The sequence below is a fragment of the Salmo trutta genome, chromosome 2 (genome assembly GCF_901001165.1).
Source record: "Salmo trutta chromosome 2, fSalTru1.1, whole genome shotgun sequence".
Classification (NCBI taxonomy): Eukaryota; Metazoa; Chordata; class Actinopteri; order Salmoniformes; family Salmonidae; genus Salmo; species Salmo trutta.
The window spans coordinates 69,152,289-69,178,585 of NC_042958.1; the positions used below are offsets into that span (position 1 = coordinate 69,152,289).

The 26,297-nt window shown below is 42.4% G+C and overlaps 1 protein-coding gene across 4 annotated transcripts; it reads left to right on the plus strand.

Annotated features, from left to right (window-relative positions):
* The first annotated feature begins 1,506 nt into the window (after positions 1-1,506).
* Positions 1,507-24,296, plus strand: znf281b (zinc finger protein 281b). 4 transcript variants are annotated; one of them, XM_029712761.1, is made up of 8 exons: positions 1,507-1,739; positions 11,567-12,066; positions 12,324-12,428; positions 12,626-12,749; positions 13,384-13,476; positions 18,473-18,591; positions 21,392-22,271; positions 22,508-22,935. In XM_029712761.1, the coding sequence occupies exons 2-8, from the start codon at positions 11,623-11,625 to the stop codon at positions 22,816-22,818; spliced, it is 2,076 nt and encodes a 691-aa protein (XP_029568621.1). In that variant the 5' UTR covers positions 1,507-1,739; positions 11,567-11,622; the 3' UTR covers positions 22,819-22,935. The 4 variants fall into 4 exon arrangements, with proteins under 4 accessions (XP_029568621.1, XP_029568595.1, XP_029568613.1 ...); XM_029712735.1 differs by having other exon boundaries at positions 21,392-24,296; XM_029712753.1 differs by having other exon boundaries at positions 13,393-13,476; positions 21,392-24,296.
* Positions 24,297-26,297: the final 2,001 nt, after the last annotated feature.

A 26,297-nucleotide genomic window follows, 5' to 3' on the forward strand; every position in this document is an offset into this window, starting at 1 on the left:
CCATTATCTTTTCTACATACTATATATCTGGTTTTACTCGTTTATGTTTACTCTGAAAGCATTTTTTCATTCTGAAATTTTATTGGGAAAAAAAAGTTACATATATATTTTTTAAATATTACACTCTTTGGACTTGGCAAACGGAAACAGCCCGCCCAAGGATTTCAATGGCAGAAAAATCCCTAGCTCTTTTGATGTCAAGAAATTCATATAAATGGAGCGCACAGCAAGCTTCTCGTTCATTACAAATGTAACTGAAGCAAGCTTTGCTGTCCTTGTGAATCATTTCTCATATCTTCCCCCATCCAGGAATACAACATTACAAAGCAACCCAATACCCACAGATTTCCATATTCAAGTCCAGGAGCCTCTGATGGCCTCTGTGCTGGCTGCTGCTCTTCCTCCTCAGGAACAGAAGCAAATGCTGGGTGAGAATCTCTTCACCCTCATACAGAACATGCACCCTTGCCAGTCTAAGAAGATCACAGACATGCTGCTGGAGTTAGAAAACTGTGAGTTGCTCCACATGCTGAAGTTCCGAGAGTCACTGTGGTCCAAGGTTGATGAGGAAGTGGCTGTGCTTCAAGCTCACCAGACTAAAGCTGCTACACAGAAATCTGTCCCCAACACAGCTGGAGCTTGAACCCAAAGGAGGGACCCCAATCCTTGAAACTTCCTTAAAACTTGCTTCACTTAAACATTTTTACATTGAAAAACATCTGGAAACATTGCAATATTGATAAAGAACTACTTCTTTACTTTTTGAATGAAATGAGTATGTGATTAACCAGAAAATGTAAACACAAATGTGTGCGCGTGTGTGTGTGTGTGTGTGTGTGTGTGTGTGTGTGTGTGTGTGTGTGTGTGTGTGTGTGTGTGTGTGTGTGTGAGAGAGAGAGAGATGGGCAGAGACCTAGCTTATCACATTTGTTTCAAATTATGATGCAAAAGACCACATTATCTCAATATTCAGAATGTTGTGACTTCTATCATCAGAAGCCCATCTGCATTTGTTTAATCTACAGTGCAATGATGATTTACCTTACAGAATTACAATTTAACCACAATAAAATAAAACAAAATATAGTGGATAATATTCCAGTCAACAATATCGACCTGACAGTGGAAAAGGATGTCGCGACCTTAGGTCACACTAGCCATCGCTAGGGTACTGCAAGTCTGCAGTAACTCTCTTGCCTGTCTCCAGTCGTCACTAGCTTCTATAGACACAAAGTCATAAACCCAGCACATTCATACAATAAATCTTCTTAAAATGTAATTTTAAACTTAACCCTAAATCTAACCACACTGCTAACCTTATTCCTAACCCAAATCTTAAATTAAGTTTTGTTTTTTTGCAAATTTGGGCTTTGCGGCTGTGGAACCTGACTTTGTGGCTATCAAAGCTAGTGGAAAGCTCATTGCTTTCCGGGTTCCTTGAAAAGTCCCTACCTCATTGAAGTTTGAATGTAAAATTGTTAAAGGTAAGGGTTAGGGTTAGGGTTTTTGATTCATGGTATGGACGTCCCAAGGACCCCAGATAGCGCTGACTCTAGAGGAAACCCCTGTCTTCTCCCCTCTCAGGACCCGTCCGCTCGCTAGACCCATAATTCCCCGCGCCAAGACAAGATGGAAGAAAGCAGGGGCCCCAAGACAACAATGTTTTGGCTATAAAACCTAAAAAGAACGAGAAAGGGAAGAAAATACGAACGTTTAATGCAAATAGCGGTCATGTGTAGGTAAATATACATTTCCATTTATTTTGGAGTATTTGTTGAAATGTGTCGAGTTATGTGGAAATGTGAAACGCATATCGTTTCAACCAGCGAGAGATGCACTCAAAGCCGAGCATCATTGTTTCTCTGTTGCATGGATCATAGTAATGCGGGGTTTCAGTTGGAGCGGCTAGCTCGTTAGCTTTAGCTAGCTGGTAAGCACTAATTTGGCTCATAGCATCCGTAGTTACTATTTTCAGAATGCGGTGCAATTTAACTTTAGATCCCAAACAGTACATCATGTATTACTAAATGCAGCGGTAATTGCTAGCTATAATTAGCTACAGTTATAACTAGCTAGTTACTGTAGTTTGATAAATATACTCGAACGCCAGAGATGACCAGAATGTTTTCTCGAGCCTGGTCCCAACCAATCGTCTTTCATAAATGGGTTAATAAAATGTGCTCCACCGTGAGCTAATTTCACTATTTGAGTTTTTATTAAGGTCGTGCGACCTGTAAAGCCATTGAATCCCAGGGTACTGTAATGTTTTGTCAGTTTGAGATTAACGTTACTTGGACTTAGCTAGCACAACTAGCTAACGTTACCCATTATTATTGAGCCGTCGCCATCCAGGTTCAATTTTCACAATGTATGAGTCGATTTGTTGTCCTGTGTTATTGTGTCTTAATAGTATTGCATTTGTGACAGAAGTGTGTTTTGTATCAGCAAAGCTGGCGAGGACATCTAGGTAGGTAGCTAACGTAATTCGTTTCATTGTAGCCAGCTAGCTAACTAGCTATGCATCACAAAAGCCCATCCGCTTTCCATATAATTCGATGTCGCGTAGCCAAATGGTAGGCTAGACTAAACAATACATTTGCGCCTGAGCCGTTCAGGGTCCAGCTGGAATAGTCAGCCAAAGAGCCGTTTTAACGTTATACTACATTATGTTACTAAATTCAAGGTGAAATATGGTTTGTTTTAGACTAGTGGACCGTGTAATTTGACGTGTTTATCACAGGCAGTGACTAAAGCCTGTGGTTCTTCTTATAAATTGTCAAGGGCAGCAAATTCAAGGTGTTCACATCCCGGGTAATACATTTTAATCAATTGTCAACCAGACGTTGTCATTTGAAAGGGAAAACATAAACGTGCACATTTTACATTGCAGCAACGATTTTTGTTTGGCTGCATGTGATATACAAAATGTCGCACGTAACACGTGATTTGGATAATGTTTCAGAAGTAGCTAGCCTACATTTGATTGGTGATGGCTGGCTACACTATTCTTCACGGGCCTAATGTTATGGTGATGTCTAATTGGTATTAGGCGAGCACAAGGTCATTTGAGAGGGTTAGAGGCTTCTGCTAGAGCATCGAGGAAAACAACTTCCATGTCGATCATTATTTTTTATAGAGCCCTGAGTTGATTATTAAGCAATAATGCACGAGGGGGTGTGGTATTTTGGCCATATACCACAAACCTCCTAGATGCCTTATTGCTGTTTATTAACTGGTTACCAACGTAATTAGAGCAGTAAAAATGAATGTTTTGTTATACCCGTGGTATAGTGCCTGATATTTATTTTATTTTTTATTTCACCTTTATTTAAGCAGGTAGGCAGGTTGAGAACAAGTTCTCATTTACAATTGCGACCTGGCCAAGATAAAGCAAAGCAGTTTGACACATACAACAACACAGAGTTACACATGGAGTAAAACAAACATACAGTCAATAATATAATAGAAAAATAAGTCCAAATACAAAGTGATCAAATGAGGTGCGATAAGGGAGGTAAAGGCAAAAAAGGCCATGGTGGCGAAGTAAATACAATATAGCAAGTAAAACACTGGAATAGTAGATTTGCAGTGGAAGAAAGTACAAAGTAGAAACAGAAATAATGGGGTGCAAAGGGGCAAAATAAATAAATACAGTAGGGGAAGAGGTAGTTGTTTAGGCTAAATTATAGATGGGCTATGTACAGGTGCAGTGATCTGTGAGCTGCTCTGACAGCTGGTGCTTAAAGCTAGTGAGCTACCACGGCATTCAGCCAATCAGCATACAGGGCTCGAACCACCCGGTTTATAATCCCTTTTATACCATTGTTATAATTGTTAATTTGCCTGTAGAAATGTGTTCAACGTCCACTCAAGTAGTTAGCAAGTTTACAAGATAGCTATAGTAGTTGCCTGGGTAACCAAACAGACTCGCTAGTTTAGCTAACCAAACCATCAGCTTGCTATTAAGAAAATCGAATTCAGCAATGCCAATAATGTTTTTAATTCAACATTTGCTATCAAAAGCAGGTCAAACACAGAACAAGTAAGAATGAACTATAGCCTTTGAATTCTACTTTGAGGATATACCATAATGCATGCTCTACAAAAGCCCTTCCAGCCAATCAGAAATAGGCTTAGGAGGTGTACCTCAGTGTTTGTATAAGTTTTTCAATAAATTATAATATTTGTCGCTACTTTACGTAAATACCTGCAGGCAACTTGTGCATGTGTTAGATGAAGCAGATTGCGTTCTTATTTCACCTGTCACGTTATTTTACATTTTGAATGACTTAGTTACTTACTTAGTTCCCAAGCACAGTTGAGCCAGTCACGTGTTTGTTTGTAATTATGAGCTGGGTGGTTCGAGCCCTGAATGCTGCTCTTATTACGTTGGTAACCAGTTTATAATAGCAATAAGGCACCTCAGGGGTTTGTGGTATATGGCCAATATACCTCGGCTAAGGGCTGTATCTAGGCACTCCGCGTTCGGTCTAATGCTGATTGGTTAAAACCGCATTCCAGCCGATGTCTATTTCACAACTTACTACCGGCTAAATCAATGATGTTAAAATGCCTATTTACTCTGTTCCATCTGACTGCACAATCCACTGTCTCATCAGCCCAGCCAGATATTTTATAAACTTCATCTCCACTATAAAAAGCATCTAGACATTATCTCACATTTCTTTTAGACTAACATTTAGTTTTCAACAGCTAAGATTTTTATAAACCTTGCTGTCTGTGTCTGACATTTGTAACATTGTTTCAATATTCAAATTTGATCTCCAGCTGTCCCATAGTAATGAGCGTGTCGGGACGAGACAGGCAGGCAGCGTTTCTCAGACAGTCGAAACCATGAATCAGCTGGCATAATTTTTATGCATATATATACACAAAGAAATGTAAATTGGAAAAAGATAAAGTGCAGCTAGTTTGCAGTCATTCCAGCTTCAGTTTGAAGTTTATTGTGTTAGCTGTGTTGTTGGCTAGCTCCTCTGAACACCGGTTTTCTGACGAGAGAACACATTTTCTATGCCAGGCATAATCGCGCCTCATTAGACTGTATCTTGTGGAAGGATGAACTAGTATGAATAAATTCATCAAAATAACGTTTTTGTGCAAATATGTCAATCATTATTTGAATTATGTTAACCTGTCGTATAAAAGTGATAATGCCATTGATGCCGACGTTTGGAGGATAAATTGGCACGGTTTGCCAGCCCTCGGCTTCGTCTCGGGCCTAACAACACCCGTGCCAATATATCCTCCAAACACCGGCTTCTCTGGCATTATCACTTAAATATCACAACAGGAGAAAGCGGGAGCAGATGAGTCCAGCTGTGTATTGACAGGGGTCAAGATTTATATTGAAGCTAGTGTTTTATTGCTTCAATAGGGTGATCAGGGACGTGCAACTATCGTTTTCCATCACAGAAAATACATTAGTGCAACACGTTCGACATAAAATGGCTTCCATTTTCATCAGATGACAACAGAAGTGTAACACTATTTGGCTGGCAGCCACACAAGTAAATGAGCTTACAATTAATAAATAAAACTATGCATGGTCATCATATTTCGAATGTTTACGCCTGTTATAGAAATAATGTTCGCAGGTACATTTCCTAATGTTTTTGCTAAAAGTTAATCTTGCGTTTTACCAGAGCTAAATTAGGCTGGCTACACTCAAAGTACTGGAGAAAAGAAGCTATTCATCAGTTGGAGCGCTGTCTGCTGATAGAATGGATACTCATGAACTCTCATCCGAGTATAGAAGTGCAGCTGGAGCACAGAAACGGTCTAATGCCGAGCAGAAATTACAATAAGAAGCTTTTTAGATCTGTGTTTACAAAACGCAGCAAGATATTTCTTGTGCGTTTTAATCTTTTTTTCCTGCGTGAAAAACACAAAATTATGCGTAAGCACGACCCTTAGTTTTTTGCTATCTAAAAGTGGCTGAATTAATAAGGTGACGGGGAATCATATTATGTTAGCTTTCTGCCGTGTTTGAGAAGGTAAGCCCTTTTGGATGAGTTATTTGTACAGCTGCCATTGCTATCTTGATTTCCTTGTATTTTTCTCCTCTCTGTTCGCAGCCCGTCTGCTCCTCCCCCCTCTTCTTAGAGCAGGCAGGCCAGTTGCCCTAGCGACTCCAGACTCCACACATCTTGTAGACATGCTGCTGGAGCGCCAGTGCTGCAATTCGTCAAAACTTTGTTAATTTGCACAAATACCTAGATATGTAGAACTTTATGAGCTTGATTACCGGTCTTTGCATATTGTTTGCGCTCGTTAACATATTTAGCTAGCAGCCTCCATGCAGCTTCGCTATATATATATATATATATATATGACGCCCAATGGGCTTTTTCGCGTTTTTTTGGTGCCCACTTGTGTACTAAACCGCTTATACCAGAAATGACGATATGAAAATCTGGATACTGCCCAACCCCAATCAGACTGCAACATAGGGACTGGAGAAATTCTAGTTCATCACTCACCACTTTAGGCTATCAAATGCTCAAAAAACAAAACACGTCTTTGCTGAAACATCAATACTAGCTAGCTAAGTTTTTCCTCGATGGATCTGCATTTACAATGTAGTGTGGTTGTTGGTTTAGCTTTCTGTAACTTTGTAGCAAGCATGGTCTGCATGTGTAGGTGCATATTGCGTCAGGATTGCGAGGTGTCCCGATACCTTTTACAACTGTCCCGTTATCTGGTTTTAATGTCCATTTCAGAATGCCCTTCTAACCAATCAGAAATGAGTATTCTACAATGCTGTGGTATAGACATTTGTAACATTTGCATGGACCATGGATAAACAAGTAGTCGTTGAGAGTCGACTCCAAACGACTCGACTCCTTACCCGTCGTAGTTGCCGTCGCCTACTTCCCGAGAACAAACTTTTTAGCGTCACAGCAAATAAGGAGCTGGGGAGGGGCATAGATAAGCAAGTCAACAACCAGGCAGACAGTCCTAACCATGCGTCTGTATTCAAAAGCTGTATCTTGCAATACTGTATCTGTCAATTTCTTGGCATGAAATGTCTCAAGTTCACTAAAGTAGGGGCTATCAATGAGTAGGCTAAGGTACTCTAGACGCAACAGACCGAAGACTGAACACAGACTGAACACACACTCACATCTTTCATAGCCAAGATAAAGAGCAGGCAAGGGAGAGACAGTCAGTCGGAACCGTGCGCATAGGCTGTGTCTTTGTAATCTGTATCTCGCAATGTCTTATCTTGGTAAATTCACCAAGAGTATATTAAAGTATAGATTATGCTATTAATGAGTATGGCTAAGCTATTCTACCATGTTCAAGTGGAATTGAAGTTCATCATCGCCAAATGCGTCAATTTAATTCAGCCAAAATGGGCAAAAAGTGCTGTGCCTATATATCTTATTTAATGAATTCCTGGCTGTTGATGTCCTAGGCAATAGATCGCAAAGCAGGGCATCCCTGATTCCCCGCTGTGCTAAACTTTTTGGAAAGCGCAAATTCACTTTCTCGCCCATTAATGCGGCTCGTGCAAATACTGTCCAGCAGCTCAAATCAGCAGGACGGGAGGCATTTTTATTAGGGGCGGCATATACCATGAATTGCTAAAATAATGGTTATCACAGTTCCTTAATTTAAATATTATGGGGACATGTATACGTTTGGCAGTCAAGCATGAGTTATCAGTGTAGCCTATTATTCTTTCGACCAATCGATTGGTCAAAATTCTTAGCGGTGTACAGTGCCTTTGTAAAGCATTCAGACCCCTTCACTTTTTACACATTTTGTTACGTTACAGCCTTATGCTAAAATGGATAAAATACAATGTTTTCCTCATCAATCTACACACAATACCCCATAGTGACAAAGCGAAAACATGTTTTCAGCAAATGTATTACAAATAAAAAAACACCTTATTTACACAAGTATTCAGACCCTTTGCCATGAGACTCAAAATTTAGCTCAGGTGCATCCTGTTTCCATTGATCATCCTTGATGTTTCTACAACTTGATTGGAGTCCACCTGTGGTAAATTCAATTGATTGGACATGAGTTGGAAAGGCGCACACTTGTCTATATAAGGTCCCGCAGTTGACCGTGCTTGTCAGAGCAAAAACCAAGCCATAAGGTCGAAGTAATTGTCTGTGGAGCTCCGAGACAGGATTGTGTCGAGGCACAGATCTGGGGAAGGGTACCAAATGTCTGCAGCATTGACGGTCTCCAAGAACACAGTGGCCTCCATCAGCCTTAAATGGGAGACGTTTGGAACCAACAAGACTCTTCCTAGAGCTGGTCACCCAACCAAACTGAGCAATTGGGGGAGAAGGGCCTTGGTCAGGGAGGTGACCAAGAACCCAATGGTCACTCTGACAACGCTCCAGAGTTCCTCTGTGGAGATGGGAGAACCTTCCAAAAGGACAGCCATCTCTACAACACTCCACCAATCAGGCCTTTATGGTAGTAGACAGGAAAGGGAAAGGCAGATACCTAGTCATTTGTACAACTAAATGCTTTCAACTGAAATGTGTCTTCCGCATTTAACCCAACCCCTCTGAATCAGAGGGGTTTGGGGGGCTGCCTTAATCGACATCCACGTCTTCGGCGCCCGGGGAACAGTGGGTTAACTGCCTTGCTCGGGCAGAACGACAGATATTTACCTTGTCAGCTCAGGGGTTCGATCCAGCAACCTTTTGGTTACTGGCCCAACGCTCTAATGGAAGCCACTCCTCAGTAAAAGGCACATGACAGCCCGCTTGGAGTTTGCAAAAAGCAAGATTCTCTGGTCTGATGAAACCAAGATGAAACTCTTAAATTAATGCTAAGCATCACGTCTGGAGGAAACCAGGCAGCACTCATCACCTGGCCAATACCATCCCTACGGTGAAGGATGGTGGTGACAGTATCATGCTGTGGTGATGTTTTTCAGGGACTGGGAGACTAATCACGTTAAAGATGAACAGAGCAAAGTACAGAGATCCTTGATTTAAAAACCTGCTCCAGAGCGCTCAGGACCTCCGACTGGGGGCGAAGGTTCACCTTCCAACAGGACAACGACCTTAAGCACACAGCCAAGACAACGCAGGAGTGGCTTCAGGATAAGTCTCTGAATGTCCTTGAGTGGCCCAGCCAGAGCCCGGACTTGGGCTTGTGTGTAGATTGATGAGGGGAAAAACAATTTTAGAGCAAGGCTGTAACAAAATGTAGAGAACGTCAAGGGGTCTGAATACTTCCCAAATGCAATGTATACGAAGCATACTAATGACATGACTTATTATAATAATTGTAATAACAATGAGTTAAAGAAAAAGGAGAGTGTAGGAGCGAGAGCTGCGTGCATATTATCAACTCACAATAGCACGGTTTATGTCTCTTGAGACTCCAGAGCCAGTATACACTTCCTCAAAATAGTCCGAATTAATCTACGATATCTCAAGAAATCTGTCATTACTTTTGATGTTTTTGCAGAGGAGATCTTAGTCGCCCAATTTTTACATCTACGATGCAGTATTTCTCAAGTGGAAACATTTGCATGAAAATGAGTATCGTTGAATGACAAACAAACACTTCATTGAAGAATGCCTACTGTTGACCAATGACCAACGAAAGGCTGTAGACTTTAGCTCCCGAACTTGGGCTTGCCTCGTGAAAAATGTTTGTGCACAAAATCCTTGACGAAGACCAAAATGTTGTCATAATATATGCAGACAACTTAAAGAATCCATCCAAAACCACTAATTCCTATAATTTACAGTGTTACTCTAATATGTGAGAACAATATTTTTTTGTGAAATGTTTCATTTTGTTAAGGTTGGAAGCAACATAAACATTTATTGTGGAAACCTGTTGCAGCTCAAGTTAACTACAAAACCCGCAATGCTCTCTCTATTGGCTGGCTAGCTAGCAAATGTAGCGGCTCACAGTAATATCAACGTCAGTATCACCATGTGGAGTGGCAAACTGCACTATTAATTTAGGAGTCTACAATCTCACCATGTTCAACATGCAGATCGATGTGCCTCAGAGTAGAGTCTGACATTCGCAACGACACCATGCAATGCACCCTGAACTGAAAAGGCAGACAAATAGGAGAAATGCATTAGGGCCTCTGTTAAATTACACATTTCTTGAGGTAGGAATATATATATTTTTTTAAAAAGAGAACCTCCTGCGTTATGACATCTGACAGTATTGATATCTGATATCTATGATGTTTTTGCAATCTATAAATCAAATTACTATTAACTTCCAGTGTAGTGAGAGCGGCGTTATCGCAATGCTCCGTTATACCTGCCGATTTTCTGCCAGCTTGAACGGTAATAGCTCAGATGCATGTGAAATGACCCGGGGAATCGATAGTTTCACTCAGATTCACAAAAACAATATAACTTTCAAAATGGGTGAATCTTTTTTCTAAGTCTCCATATCGATCTACACTCCTATTTAATATGAAGGTCTGACTGCAGGGGATGTCCACTGTTCGGGTAGTCTAGTGCCTATCTGAAAATTGGTTTCTAAACATTAAAACAGAGCGTTGGGATTGTATTTCGCATGGTCCCACCGGTAAGCGGTGCTTATAGCTGAGAACACTTGGGATAAGGCAGAATGCCTTGTTAATGCGTTGTGTTTTCGAGAGAAATCTTCAGCGCCATTTATTAGGCAGATATTCCATTCAGACTGCCACAGCTGCTGGCCTTGGTCCATTGTTGGGGGCATGCTGCCTGCAGTCAAGAGGTTAAGCTTTGCTTTAGCTTAAGTTGTTTCTTTAATCTTTGTTGACCCGGTGAGATAGACTTAGTACGGTTAGTAATGGCCTTGATTTTGCTGCGGTGCTGTGAACCTTATGTGACATTGATATAACGCATGTCGCTCCCCTAGTGCTTTGCATGATAGCACTGGACTAGGCAATTTAGTCCCTGCTTTAACAGTATAGTTATTTTGCCCTCTTTAATCATGGCAATTTGATTTAGCCATAGCCCCCTGGCATTTGGAAATGTGAGCTATCCTACATTATATTGCATCAAGTAAACAAGAGGCAGGATGTTTAAAAGGTCTTCAAAGGAGCCACAGAGGTTTTGCTTGATAACCATAACCATAGCCTCACTCCATAGAAGTAGAATTACTCATGCATCCTGTTCCAGATGGGCAAAGCCCAATAAATCCAATCAAGTAATTAATGGATGACTGGGGAAATGGAGAACACACTGACTCCACCTGGGACCAGTCTAGCCCTGAGGTCAGGGTTACAAGATTGCTTTACAAGATTGCAGGCCTGCAGCCTATATCTTCCTCGGAATAACTGTCCGGCAATGCCTACTCATAGTTGGTTAAAATCAATGACGTCATTGGAAACATCTCCCCCCCCCCCCAGAAAACATAGAAACATGCCAATTTCACAGGTGGTGCTGGAGATGATGAATATGAAATTGAACAATTGTGAAATGTCCCTTTAATCCTAATTAATCCTTTAAGTTGCTCTGTATAAGAGCGTTTGCTAAATAACACTTGTAAACTGTAAAACTGATAATGTGGTTTTATACTTAGCCTCTTCTCCCTTCTCTTCCAGGACATCCCCACCTGGCCCCATTTAGTGTTTCCCCTTTCTACACGTGCTGACCAACCATGAGTATTATCCAAGACAAGCTAGGCAACGAGTTTCTGCGAGGCAATGGGGGCATGGACCCAAACTTTGCCCCCGGCATGCTCATGTTCAGCCACCTGCCGCCCGTCACCAGCTTCACCCGCCTGGCCTCCCAGTCGGTCATGGGGGGCGACCTGCCCCAGGAGATGATCCTGAAGAAGGAGCGCGACTCGCCACCCAACGCCCACGGCTTCCTCCACGGCATGGGCATCAAGCAAGAGCGGATGAGCGAGCTGGACTACCGCATGCCCCTTTATAGCGGAGGTGGCGGTGGAGGAGGAGGGCTGGGTGGCAGCTGTGGCGGAGGGGGCGCGGGGAAGGGCAACGAGATGCTGGAGATGCAGTTTGGTGGAGGCCACCACCACAACCATCAGAACATGCTGCTGCACGACCTCAGCCTCGGCAATGTCCGAATGGGAGAGCCGGTGAGGAACCCATGTTTATTTGTAGCGTTGTAGTTTTAGTGGCTGAAAAGGGGCCTCACTCAATAGATAGTTTCTGTAGAGTTATCATGTATGCTTTCATATTTTTGTCTTTGGTACTCCCTCTGTGAAGATCAAAATTAGTTATCAGTATAGCGCCTATCGCTCCTTTTAGAATATTCACACTGTGCGCATGAGATATCACATCATAAGCACGTATCTGTCTACATGGCCAACCACCTCCTCTGCTTTGTCCTCAGATGTCTGGAAGACCAGAGAAAGGGCCGAAAGAGACGTCGGGAAGAAGACGGAAGAGCAACAGTGATGGGGAGGGGAAAGCCAGAAGAAAACGTGGAGAACCCAAGGTCGAACACATCTCTAGCATTTACATGAATATGCATTTTTAGAATCAAAGATACCAAAAAGTCGCACAGCAGATCAGTTTTGCTGTGGTCAGGTCATGTTAACAGCAGTTTGTCCCCTCAAACAACATGTTTACACTTCGCCGAAAAATTGCATTCGGGTTATTCTGACCTTTCATTCTGTCCCGCGCCCCGCACAGGCCATGATGTTGGACGGCGAGGGGACCGGCCTGTCTCCCAACTCCAAACCGCACATCTGTGAGCACTGCAACGCTGCCTTCCGCAGCTCCTACCACCTCCGCAGACACGTGCTCATTCACACAGGTGAGAGGCTTTCGGTGCTTTCTGCATGGGAATTATTTTTAGGTCATTCTATTGGTTCTAAAGTGAAATCCTCACCCACCCAAGGCACAGGGTGAGCTAAAACGAATGCACCCAATATCACTGACGTGAGTAGCGTGGATGGCATTTGTTTGATGCTACAAATGTCCTGTAAATGTTGAGGTAATGTAAATGACACAAACATTTCTTGCAGGTTTGACTCATTGTCGCCGCGGTGAGGAATTCTGTTTTATTATTTTTCTTTCAAGCGAATGTTCCGCCAAATTACAAATGTCTGTGTGTATATATACATGTCTTTACCTTGAAAGTAGTCTATGGACAAGGAGAGAATGCAATCCACGTTGGTTTCGGTAAACAAGACACTGCTCCCCCAAAGTGTTTTATTGCAGATTCTGTCCAAAGATTGCTTTCAAGGTAAGGGAACAAATATAAATGTGTTATTTGGCTGAACTATCCCCTTTAGGATTTCACTCTTTAACTTACACTAGCATGTTTGCTTCTTCTGCAGTGTTTATCCAAAAAGTCGATTTTAATGAACTGAGACTTGAATAAAGCCAACTTCTGCTTTCCCCCACTGATAGTCAATTAATGTGGAGAGTGGGTGATTGTATTTTTGATCGCACAGGTGAGAGGCCTTTCCGGTGCAGTCAGTGTAACATGAGCTTTATCCAGAAGTACCTGCTGCAGCGGCACGAAAAGATCCACAGCGGTGAGTCTTAACCTATGACAGCCAGCACTGTGGTCAATTCCATTTGAATTTAGTCAATTCAGGAAGTAAATGGAAATTCAAAGAGACATTTGAATTTGAAATTCAGTTCACTTCCTGCGTTGAAATTAACCCAACCCTCATGCCTGAATGCCATTTATTTTGTATGTATGTACTGTACCAGCTAAAAGTTTGGACACCTACTCATTCAAGGGTTTTTCTTTATTTGTATATTTCTTACATTGTAGAATAATAGTGAAGACATCACAACTATGACATAGCACATATGGAATCATGTACTAACCAAAAAAGTGTTAAACAAATCAAAATGTATTTGAGATTCTTCAAAGTAACCACGCTTTGCCTTGATGACAGCTTTGCACACTCTTGGCATTCTCTCAGCTTCATGAGGAATGCTTTTCCAACAGTCTTGAAGGAGTTACCACATATGCTGAGCACTTGTTGGCTTCTTTTGCTTCACTCTGCGGTCCAACTCATTCCAAAACATCTCAATTGGGTTGAGGTCAGGTGATTGTGGAGGTCAGGTCATCTGATGCAGCACTTTATCACTCTCCTTGGTCAAATAGCCCTTACACAGCCTGGAGGTGTGTTTTGGGTCATTGTCCTGTTGATAAACAAATGATAGTCCCACTAGGCACAAACCAGATTGGATGGCATATTGCTGCAGAATGCTGTGGTAGCCATGCTGGTTAAGTGTGCCTTTTAATTCTAAATAAATCACTGACCGTGTCACCGGCAAAGCACCATCACACCACCTCCATGCTTCATGGTGGGAACCACACATGTGAAAATCATCCGTTCACCTACTCTGCGTCTCACAAAGACACGGCTGTTGGAACCAAAAATTTCGAATTTGGAGTCATTACACCGACAGATTTCCACTGGTCTAATGTCCATTGCCCATGTTTCTTGGCCCAAGCAAGTCTCTTCTTCTTATTGGTGGCCTTTAGTAGTGGTTTCTTTGCAGCAATTCGACCATGAAGGCCTGATTCACGCAGTCTCTTCTGAACATTTGATGTTGAGATGTGTCTGTTACTTGACCTCTGTGAAGCATTTATTTGGGCTGCAATCTGAGGCTGGTAACTCTAATGAACTTATCCTCTGCAGCAGAGGTAACTCTGGGTCTTTCGTGAGAGCCATTTTTATCATAGTGCTTGATGGTTTTTGCGACTGCACCTGTAGAAACTTTCAAAGTTCCTGACGTTTTCTGGGATATCTGACCTTTATATCTGAAATTAATGGACTGTTTCTCTTTGCTTATTTGAGCTCTTCTTGCCATACTATGGACTTAGCCCTATTTGGTAAAAGACTATCTTCTGTATACCACCCCTACCTTGTCACAACACAACTGATTGTCTCAAACACGTTAAGAAGGAAAGAAATTCCACAAATGTACTTTTAACAAGGCACACCTGTTAATTGAAATGCATTCCAGGTGACAACCTCATGAAGCTGGTTGAGAGAATGCCAAGAGTGTGCAAAGCTCTAATCAAGGAAAAGGGTGACTACTTTGAAGAATCTCAAAATATAAAATATGTTTTGTTTAACACCTTTACGGTTACTATACATTATTTTATAGTTTTGATGTCTTCACTATTATTCTACAATGTAGAAAATGGTACAAATTTAAGAAAAACCCTTGAATGTGTAGGTGTGTCCAAACTTAACTCTACATACACACACACACACACACACACACACACACACACACACACACACACACACACACACACACACACAAGCAGTGCATTTGTAAAGTATTCAGACCCCTTAACTTTTTCCTTATTTTGTTATGTTTCAGCCTTATTCTAAAAAGGATTAATGGATCAATCTACCCACAATTATCCCATAATGACAAATTTAGCAAATGTATTAAAAATAAACTGAAATCACATTTACATAAGTATTCGAACCCTTTACTCACTACTTTGGCAGTGATTACATCCTCTAGTCTTCTTGGGTATGATGCTACGGGCTTGGCACACTTGTATTTGGAGAGTTTCTCCCATTCTTGTCTGCAGATCCTCTCAAGCTCTGTCAGCTTGGATGTGGAATGTCGCAGCACAGCTATTTTCAGGTCTCTTCAGAGATGTTGGATCAGGTTCAAGTCCAGACTCTGGCTGTGCCTCTCAAGGACATTGAGACTTGTCCCGAAGCCGCTCTTGCGTTGTCTTGGCTGTGTGCTTACGTCCGTTGTCCTGTTGGAAGCTGAACCTTCGCCCCAGTCTGAGGTCCTGGAGCAGGTTTTCATCAAGGATCTCTCTGTACTTTGCTCCTTTCATCTTTCCCTTAATCCTGGCTAGTCTCCAAGTCCCTGCCCCTGTAAAACATCCCCACAGCATGATGCTGCCACCATCATGCTTCACCTTAGGGATGGTGCCTTGTTTCCTCCAGATGTGACACTTGGCATTCAGGCCAAAGAGTTACATCTTGGTTTCATCAGACCAGAGAATCTTGTTTCTCATGGTCTGAGTCCTTTGGGTGCCTTTTGGCAAACTCCAAGCGGGCTGTGCTTTTTACCGAGGAGTGGCTTCTGTCTGGCCACTACCATAAAGGCATGATTGGTGGAGTGCTGCAGAGTTGGTAGTCCTTCTGGAAGGTTCTTTAATGTCCACAGAGGAACTCTGGAGCTCTGTCAGAGTGACCATCAGATTCCTGATCACCTCCCTGACCAAGGCCCTTTACTCCCGATTGCTCAGTTTGGTTGGGCGGCCAGCTCTAGGAAGAGTCATGTTGGTTTCAAACTTCTTCCATTTAAGAATGATGGAGGCCACTCTGTTCTTGGAGACCTTCAATGCTGCAGAAATGTTTTGTTACCCTTCCCCAGATCTGTGCCTCGACACAATCCTGTCTCGGAGCTCTACGGACAATTCCTTCGACCTCATGGCTTGCTTTTTGCTCTGACATGCACTGTCAACTGTGGGACCGTTATATAGACAGGTGTGCTTTTCCAAATCATGTCCAATTGAATTTACCACAGGTGGACTCCAAGTACACCACATCACCATAGTACCCTCCAAGCTCTTCATTAAGCTTAAGTTCCTGGGTCTGTACCCCGCCAATTGGGTCCTGGACTTTCTGACGGGCTGCCTCCAGGTGGTGAAGGTAGGAAATAACATCTCCACTCTTCGCTGATTCTCAACACTGGGGCCCCACAAGGGTGTGTGCTCAGGCCCCTCCTGTTCTCCCTGTTCACCCATTACTGCGTGGCCATCTCAATCATCAAGTTTGCAGACAACACAACAGTTGTGGGCTTGATTACCAACAACGACGAGAAAGCCTACAGGGAGGAGGTGAGGGCACTCAGTGTGGTGTCAGGAAAACAACCTCTCACTCAACGTCAACAAAACAAAGGAGATGATCGTGGACTTCAGGAAACAGTAATGGTCCACCGAAATGGTCCACCCACACAGACAGTGTGGTGAAGGCGCAACAGCGCCTCTTCAACCTCAGGAGGCTCTAGAAATGTTGCTTGGCACCTAAAACCTCACAAACTTTTACAGGTGCACAATTGAGAGCATCCTATCAGGTTGTATCACCGCCTGGTACGGCAACTGCACCACCTCAACCGCAAGGCTCTCCAGAGGGTGGTGCGGTCTGCACAATGCATCACCGAGGGCAAACTACCTGCCCTCCAGGACACCTACAGAGCACCTAATGTCACAGGAAGGCCAAAAAGATCATCAAGGACAACAACCACCCGAGCCACTGCCTGTTCACCCCGCTACCATCCAGAAGGCGAAGTCAGCACAGGTGCATCAAAGCTGGGACCGGGAGACTGAAACAGGCCATCAGACTGTTAAACAGCCATCACTAACACAGAGAGGCTGATGCCTACATAGACTCAATCATTGGCCACTTTTAATAAATGGATCACTAGTCACTTTAAATAATGCCACTTTAATAATGTTTACATATCTTACATTACTCATCTATTATGTTTATACTGTATTTTATACTATCTATTGCATCTTGCCTATGCCGCTCGGCCATCGCTCATCCATATATTTATATGTACATATTCTTATTCCATCCCTTTACAGGTGTGTGTGTGTGTGTGTGTGTGTGTGTGTGTGTGTGTGTGTGTGTGTGTGTGTGTGTGTGTGTGTGTGTGTGTGTGTATAAGGTAGTTGTTGTGGAATTGTTAGTTCCGACAGTGCAGTACTAACAAGTAATCTATCAGCACAAGCATTTCGCTACACTCGCATTAACATCTGCTAATCAAGTTGTAGGAACATCTCAAGGATGATCAAAGGAAACAGGATGCACCTGAGCTCAATTTTGATTCTCATAGCAAAGAATCTGAATACTTGTGTAAATAAGGTATTTCGTTTTTACATTTTTTTAAATAAATTGGCCAAAAAAATATAAACCTGTTTTTGCTTTGTCAGTATGGGGTATTGTGTGTAGATTGAGGAAAAATGCATTTCATCCATTTTAGAATAAGGCTGTAACGTTACAAAATGTGGAAAGTCATGGGGTCTGAATAGTTTCTGTGTGTGTGCACGTGCTCAAAGGTTTGGACTCTTACTCATTCAAGGGTTTTATTTTATTTTTGCTATTTTCTACATTGTAGAATACTAGTGAAGACATCAAAACTATGAAATAATATACATGGAATCATGTAGTAACCAAAGAAGTGTTAAACAAATCAAAATATATTTGCGATTCTTCAAAGTAGCCACCCTTTGCCTTGATGACAGCTTTGCACACTCTTGGCATTCTCTCAACCAGCTTTATGAGTTAGTCACCTTGAATGCATTTCAATTAATATGTGTGCCTTGTTAATTTGTGGAATTTCTTTCTTTCCTTAATGCGTTTGAGCCAGTCAGTTGTTTTGTGACAAGGTAGGGGTGGTATACAGAAGATAGCCCTATTTGGTAAAATACCAAGTCCATATTATGGCAAGAACAGCTCAAATAAGCAAAGAGAAACAACAATTTGGTTCTGTGTCAATGTGGTCCCATTCTTTCCTTAGGAGAGAAGCCCTTCAGCTGTGACCAGTGTAACATGTGCTTCATCCAGAAGTACCACATGGAGCGACACAAGAGGACCCACAGCGGAGAGAAGCCATACAGATGTGACACCTGCCAACAGGTCAGTCACAAGGATAACTAGGTTTTACCCTCAAAGCAGAACAGATTTTTGATTGGCAACCGACCTGTGTTCAAATTAGAGTGTTTCAATTACTTTCAAACACATTTCGAGGTAAGTATTTTAAAAAATGTAGTTGAATATTGGAATGTATTTGGAAATACTTGGAAAGTATTGGTGTGTATTTATTGAAGTATTTTCAAGTACAAATATGTAGCCCTTAACACTTACAACGGGTATACGGGTTGAAAATGGCAGATTTGCTTACTGATAAGCTCCTAAAATGGAACGCAGTAGCTGTACAGTAAACTGTACATGAAGTCAGAGCTCAGGGTCTCCGCCTTTTCAGCTCTGTATGGGATTCAACTGACAGCCTTTCTAAACTTGAGCACTGCTCGCAACAAGAATATGCCCCCAACCCTCCCGCTAATTGGGCTCCTTTTGCAAATGTTTTGTCTGAGTGAGGGCAATGCTGTAAATCAAGGTGTTCTGAGACGTTGAGAATTATTAAAAGAATGCCGCTTTGATGTCAGGAAAGCAAACCACACATCCGTCCAAAGGTGCACTTCACATTTCCATATTTATAAAACTTGTAATTTGTATATCAACGTTTATGATCGCTTTGTTTGATGTACAACGTACATGGCGTCATACCCTGGGTTCTTCTAAACAGAATGAGCCTATGTTGGTCATATTGTAAAGAGAACGATCATTGGAACAAGCACCCAAATCCACTCATGACTCTATTCTATTCCCAACAGAAATACGATGTTTCTCTGAAGTTCTTTGTGAGAAAGTCTAACACTGTAAGATCATATTTTATAACTTAGCTAGTAGCGATGGGCATTTTGACATTTTTTTGTGTTCGAGTACTCAAGTGACTAAAAAAGGGCTATTTTTAGAAAAGGGCCCACACTGGGGAAAAATGGTCTAATTATCTATATGCCAACAGTGCGCAACAATGCCTAATTTATTACCATTACAGATAAAGAATCCTAATTGCTAAATTGCCTCACACTCTGAGTGTACAAAGCATTAGGAACACCTGCTCTTTCCATGACAGACTGACCAGGTGAAAACTATGATCCCTTATTGATGTAATTAATTAAATCCACTTCAATCAGTGTAGATGAAAGGGAGGAGACGTTAAGTAAGGATTTTTAATCCTTGAGACAATTGAGACATGGATTGTGTATGCGTGCCATTCAGAGGGTGAATGGGCAAGACAAAATATTTAATTGCCTGTGAACGGGGTATGGTAGTAGGTGCCAAGCGCACCGGTTTGAGAGTTTTAAGAACCACAACACTCCTGGGTTTTTCACGCTCAACAGTTTCCTGTGTGTATCAAGAATGGTCCACCACCCAAAGGACATCCAGCCAACTTGACACAACTGTGGGAGGCGTTGGAGTCAACATGGGCCAGCATCCCTGTGGAACGCTTTCGACACCTTGTATTGTCCATGCCCCAATGAATTGAGGTTAAAAGGGGGTGCAACTTAACATTAAGATGTTTTGTACAGTCAATTAAAAAAATGTCCCATTTAAGATTCACTTTTTGAAACCGTAATATCAACTGGTTATATTATGCAACACGATCTTCAAAAAGGTAGCCTATGGCTGTGCAATGGCATAGTCTTGTTTTGTTAATTTAATAGACAATAAATACCCTCTTATTTCCCGAGCCCATATTGCAGTCAAGACACATCTATTTTATAGTAAAAAAAACAGGATAAAATAGAACGGAATTGTGCGAAGTGATGCACATCTTTTTATGTATTTTTACAATATAGGCCATTTTGACTTTGTGGCTGTGGTAACTAGTGACAATTTCAATTATTCCAAAATGCAGCTTATTGTTGGAACACATATTTCCTTACTTCAGTCAACCAGTCCATTTTGTGTGTGGCTACTTGGAGACACCAGTTAGACCTCTCACTCAAACCCTTGTCCTTTTGTTTGTTTGATGCACCTAACCCCAAGTCTCATGAATATTCTTACTATGTTACTGAATGTATCCAGTGTTATTTCAGATTTCTTTCATTGACAAATGCTGCAAAAAGTACAGTAAATGTAAAATGCACATAAAATCAAGTGTTATGTTTGGATTCAGTCTTGAAGTCCGGTCAGGTGAACTGTTGTGGATTTCCAAAGTGTTCCCTTTCATTTGCTACCATGATTATGCATATGCTTCTCATATTTCTTCTGTTAACGTTTCTATTTGCATATTTCTTCCGGTAAAAACATTTCGAATTTGGCCCTATCCATATAGGCCAATTCCCGTAAGTGTAAATGTTTAAGTACTTCATGCACTTGAACCAAGGTCTGCTTGGTCCTAGGTGTATTTGATATAATGTATTTGGAAGTAAGTATTTGAAAATAGTTTTGTCTATTTATAGGAATTTATTTGAAAATACTATATAATAAGTAAAATACAAGTAGCTGGTTTGGCCACATTATTTGAAAATACTAAAATACAGAGAAAATGTGTATTTTTAAGTAACATACTTGAATACGCATTTATTTGAACCCAGGTCCGATTGACAATAGTTCTTGATGTTAGACTGATGTTTGCAGTTTATCTCAATCTAGCATGTTTGCTCAAAATATCATGGGTGTTCCACACTGTTGGACGCTTGCTACGTGCTCTGTCATCAGACGTTTCAAACCATAACGCTTGGTCAAGAACACTTTGGGTGCATCTAACAGTGGGCCGATGCATTTTGCTGTCGTTGTGCCATTTGCTCAATCCAGTGACTAGAAAGTTTTCAAATACTCTGCATCTCCTCCCCCCGTTCCCCTGTAGTTTTTCTCAAGGACGGACCGGTTACTGAAGCACAAGCGGACCTGCGGAGAAGCCATAAAGAAGGGCCCGGACCCCAGCATGTTGGAGCTTGCCCACGGGGACATGGGCCAGGGCAACTACTCACTCACTCAGGGAAACGCTACCACCACCTCTGCATGCAAGAGGGGCAAGTCCAAAAACGCAGGCGAGGGCAGTGATCGTAAGCGTAAGAAGGCTGCTGCCACCACTGCGTCGTCCGGGGGCCTGCAGGACTACGGCATGGAGTGTTCCGACCCCAGCCTGCAGGGCCGCACACCCAAGCTGGTGTTCAAGAAGGCTAAGAAGGGCCTCGTCCCCATGGAGGACGGGGGGCAGAAGCTGCTGTCTCAGAAACAGGGCTCCATGGAGCTGGCGGGGGGCTCGGGGCTAGATGCCATGGTCCTCCTCCAGGGCTCCTCCAGCGGAGGCGCAAAACGAGGCCCATCAGCCCCAAGCAACAACTACGATGACGCCATGCAGTTTGTGAAGAAGCGGCGCTACCTCCAACACGTGGCCAACAACGACTACGCGGCACCCTCCCTCCACATGGGCCAGCCCCATGCCAGCAGCGTGATCCAAGGCTCGCTGGGACACCACAACGAGCCCACCCTCACCATGCTGGACACCTCGCCCCTGGACCTCAAGCACCACGACAAGTCGGTCATCCCGGACGAAGTGCTCCAGAGCCTGCTGGACCACTACAGCCACAAGTCGGATGGCACGCAACACCACCACCACGATGTGACCTTTGACCTCTCAGACCACAGCGGCCCGCACCACGTGACCCTGCAGCCGGCGGCCCCTGTCACCCCAGAGCTGGACGACGACTCGCCCAACGGCGGCGACAAGCAGGTGGTCATGAGTGAGTACTCCAAGTTTCTTCTGCAGGCCCTGGAGCGCACCAGCCACAGCGGGCCCTTCCCCACGCTGGGACCCAGCGGGCCCTTCCCTTTGCTCTCCAGCCCTACGGGGCCCCTCTTCTCCGATAAGCATGTCTACACTACGTCTCCGCTGGAGTGCGGCTACCCGCCCACTGACTCCTCGCCACTGCCCATCACCTCCATCTCTTCTTCTTCTTCCTCTTTGTCTTCCTCTAAGTCCCACTACAGCATGGTGGTGGGCTCCCCCTCCCAGCCGGCCTTTCACCTCAGCGGCCTAGAGGCGGCTGGCCACCAGCAGCTCATCCCCTCTCAGGAGCTCACCGAGCAGCTGGAGAAGCAGCACCACTCCCCCGCGTTCCAGCTGACGCCCCAGGAGCTGACGGCCGCTGGTGGAGCCCCCAAGGAGCAGGGGGCCAAGGGCAACGGGAGAAACGGCAGCTACTCCGACCTGGACACGCCCAAGGAAATGGACCTGCGGGCCACCTACCAGATCGAGAACTTCGCCCAGGCCTTCGGTTCCCAATTTAAGTCGGGCCGCCGCAACCCGCTGGGCTACAGCACTGGGGCCGAGGTCGACCACCGAATACGAACTCCCGTGTCAGAATTCTCAGGGTATACCAGTTTGTTAGCTGACGTCAGTGAGCCAGTAAGTACAGGATCGAAAACCCCAACAAGCCAAAGTTTCAGGTAAGGGTTAAAACGAGGTGAACCTAGTTGCGGGTCTTGTGTTCTTCTTTGTGTCCCTATACCCCTCTACATTTTGTTCTTGTAGCGAGGTCAATTTTTTTTTTTAAACACTGCCATTAAATGTTGATAACGAGAACTCTACCAGGGGAAGGTCTTCAAGGCCTCAAATGCAATTTTTTATATTCCTTTTTAAAAAATCTGTATTTAGTCTTTATTTTGTTAGTGTAGTTGGTATGATATGAACGTAAACGTAGATTTTAATGTAATTTAAAATGAAAAATTAGGGGTTAGCTAAGCTTGATGATTTTTCTTTGAACTCTTGTTTTACCAATCATCATACAGTTGTAAAGTAATAATGAATGATGTTAATAATTTCAATAATAATACGTTTGTGGCAGGGAAAGGCCCAGAATTCAAATGGCAAAAAAACGTTATATATTGTCTGTTACTAGAATCGTATTACTCAGGTATTAAGACAAAATTGTGTAATAAGGAGAACTTTGTATTATGAGATGCAATTAGCACACTTTTTTAAGTGTACTTTGAGACTACAAAGCTTTGTTACTATTTATCCCTCGAGGAGGGGGGAACAAAAAGACAAACAAATTCAGCGGATCTTCCTGTTCAGTTTTCTTCGCCATTGAACAACCCTTTCCTCTACGTGTAGCTGTGTAGAGATTACGGTACTTCTGTGTCAATGTGAAAATGACCGTTCCCATTTGCCCCCGTAAAGGGCCACATGTAAAACACACGCTAACACGGATATTTATACACTCAAGAACTCATAGTGCACACAGTCCAGGCTCAACGGAAAGAGGTTTCAATCCGCAATCCTTTTTTGTTTATATACAGTGTCAAGTGATGTTTGTCTAGCCATGCACCTTTTGGATGGCCCCTTCAGTGGCCCGTGACAAGGAAATGTGCTGGCCCCGTTGGCGACGTTTCAACAACTGTTGTCGCTCATTTTTACTGGGTTCCACTCCACTCCTGGCCGTTAACTCTTTTTTTTTTTTGTCAGTGGAAATCAAACAAGCACTTTGAAAAACAAAATTGTCATTGAAAACTGAAAACAGCCCAACTAAATTAAGGATGCGCAAAACCAAGTGATTCTTTTTTTTCTATTAGAGACAACTGTGAACGGGGGTGGGTGTGATAGGGTGGTTTGTTGTTCTGTAGGGAGGGTTAGACTGGGGTTGAATAGATGTATTTTTGTTTGTTTTTTTGACGGTTTGGTCAAGGGGAAGGGTTGTACAAATGATTTGCCATTACTGTATGTAACCCAATGTTCTGAGAAGACCTCTATTGATACCGAACAAAAATATAAACAACATGCAACAATTTCAAAGATTTGACTGAGTTACAGTTCATATAAGGAAATAAGTCAATTGAAATGTATTCATTAGGCCCTAATCTATGGATTTAACATGACTGGGCAAGTTATGGGTGGACATAGGCCCACCTTCTGGGGAGCCAGGCCCAGCCAATCAGAATGAGTTTTTCCCCACAGAAGGGCTTTTTTATTTTGGGTGGCGCAGTGGTCTAAGACACTGCATCTCAGTGCAAGAGGTGTCACTGCAGTACCTGGTGATTGGGAGTCCCATAGGGCGGCGCACAATTGACCCAGCGTCATCCGGGGTAGGCCATCATTGTAAATAAGAATTTGTTCTTAACTGACTTGCCTAGGTAAAGGTTAAATAAATTAAATATATATATTACATTACATACCAAAATTCTGCTCAGCACAAATTAAAGAATTAAGCTTTTCGTGCGTATGGAAAATTTCAGGGATTTATTATTTCAGGTCATGAAACGTGGGACCAACACGTTACATGTTGCTTTTTATATTTTTGTTCGGTGTAAGTTGTTTCGAGAGAGGGCAGATAATATGCTGCAACACTTCTTTTTATTTTATTTTTAATTTTTTTTTGTATTCCCACTGATGTACTAAGACTCTACTGGATGCAAAAATCAAACTATTTTCCCTTTATTTATTTGTAACCTAGCAAGAGTTTATTTTTGCAGGACGATTTTGAAGTGCAAGTATTCACTGTACATCAATCTGTCTGTACCCTATGAAATCGGGCCTGATACATAAAAATTACCTCACTTGTACAGGCTCAACGTTATGTGTGTGTGTATGTGTATATATATATCCCCCCCAAAAAGGCAGTCCTTCAAACTTTGCAAGAATAAACAATGGCCTTCTTTGTCTTCCGCAGCTCAAGCCATTCTCTCCCAGCAGTCAGGGTTGGTATTTAGATAATTTCCTGTGTGCCCCCCACAGCTGATAGACTTTTAAAGCTGCTCAGATCACAGGGAACAAAAGAATGACTGACCGGCCACTTCACTCCAAAACACACACTATGCTTTTAAAGAAAAGAGGGAGAGCGAGAGGCAGATGAGGAAATAAAAAATAGGATTGGCCTAAATATACAGTGGGGTCCAAAATTGACAACCTTGATAAAGATTAATAAAAGTGACTGTAAAATACTGAGTTATATTGTATTCTCAAACAAATTAGGAAAATATATTAGATTATGCTTCAGTGCCATTTTCCTCTGACGGTGAGGTATTGAAAACAGGGGTATCAATAATTTTGACCCCCACCTTTGTTCTCTGAGCAATTGTATTAGTATAAAATAATGTATTTTCCCCAGCATGCAATATAGCTCAGTATTGGAATTATTTTAAACAGCAATTTTTGCTCATTTTTGTCAAGTGTGTCTTTCAGAGATCAATGTACCTCATATCACTGAAGCGTCAGAAAACAGGGACACGTTTCATGTACGTAGTGGAAATACTTGTAGTATAGGTTAAACATTTGTATAATCATGTAACAATGCCTGTGTTTACAATTATAGAAGAGCAATTGACTCGTTGAATTGCAAAATGTATTTGTTTTGTCTAAAGCCTTCACGCCAAGCAGTGTTGCATTCTAGATGCCTCATAGAAACTTTCATTTCTCTCATGTTATATCCCTTATTTTTGTTACTCGCCATAAATGTTTTGATATGATCTCTAGAAGGATATTGTTTACAAAAATGTACAAAAACACTAAAAATGTATGTTAATTTTTTTGTTTTTGTTTCTACCGATATGCATGATATGTTTTTGTATGGCTTTTTTTCTGATCGTCACAACACCAAATTTTGTAGCAGATGCCTCCCATCCCTGTCTTATTTGTTCAAGACCCTTGTGATATGATTTCCGGGGCTGTACCTGTTATTGAATTTATAAACTGATTAGAGAAGCCAATAAAAACATTTTTGGTAATAAAAAAATGCCTGTGCAGACTGGACTTGATTGTGATAGTGAAGTCC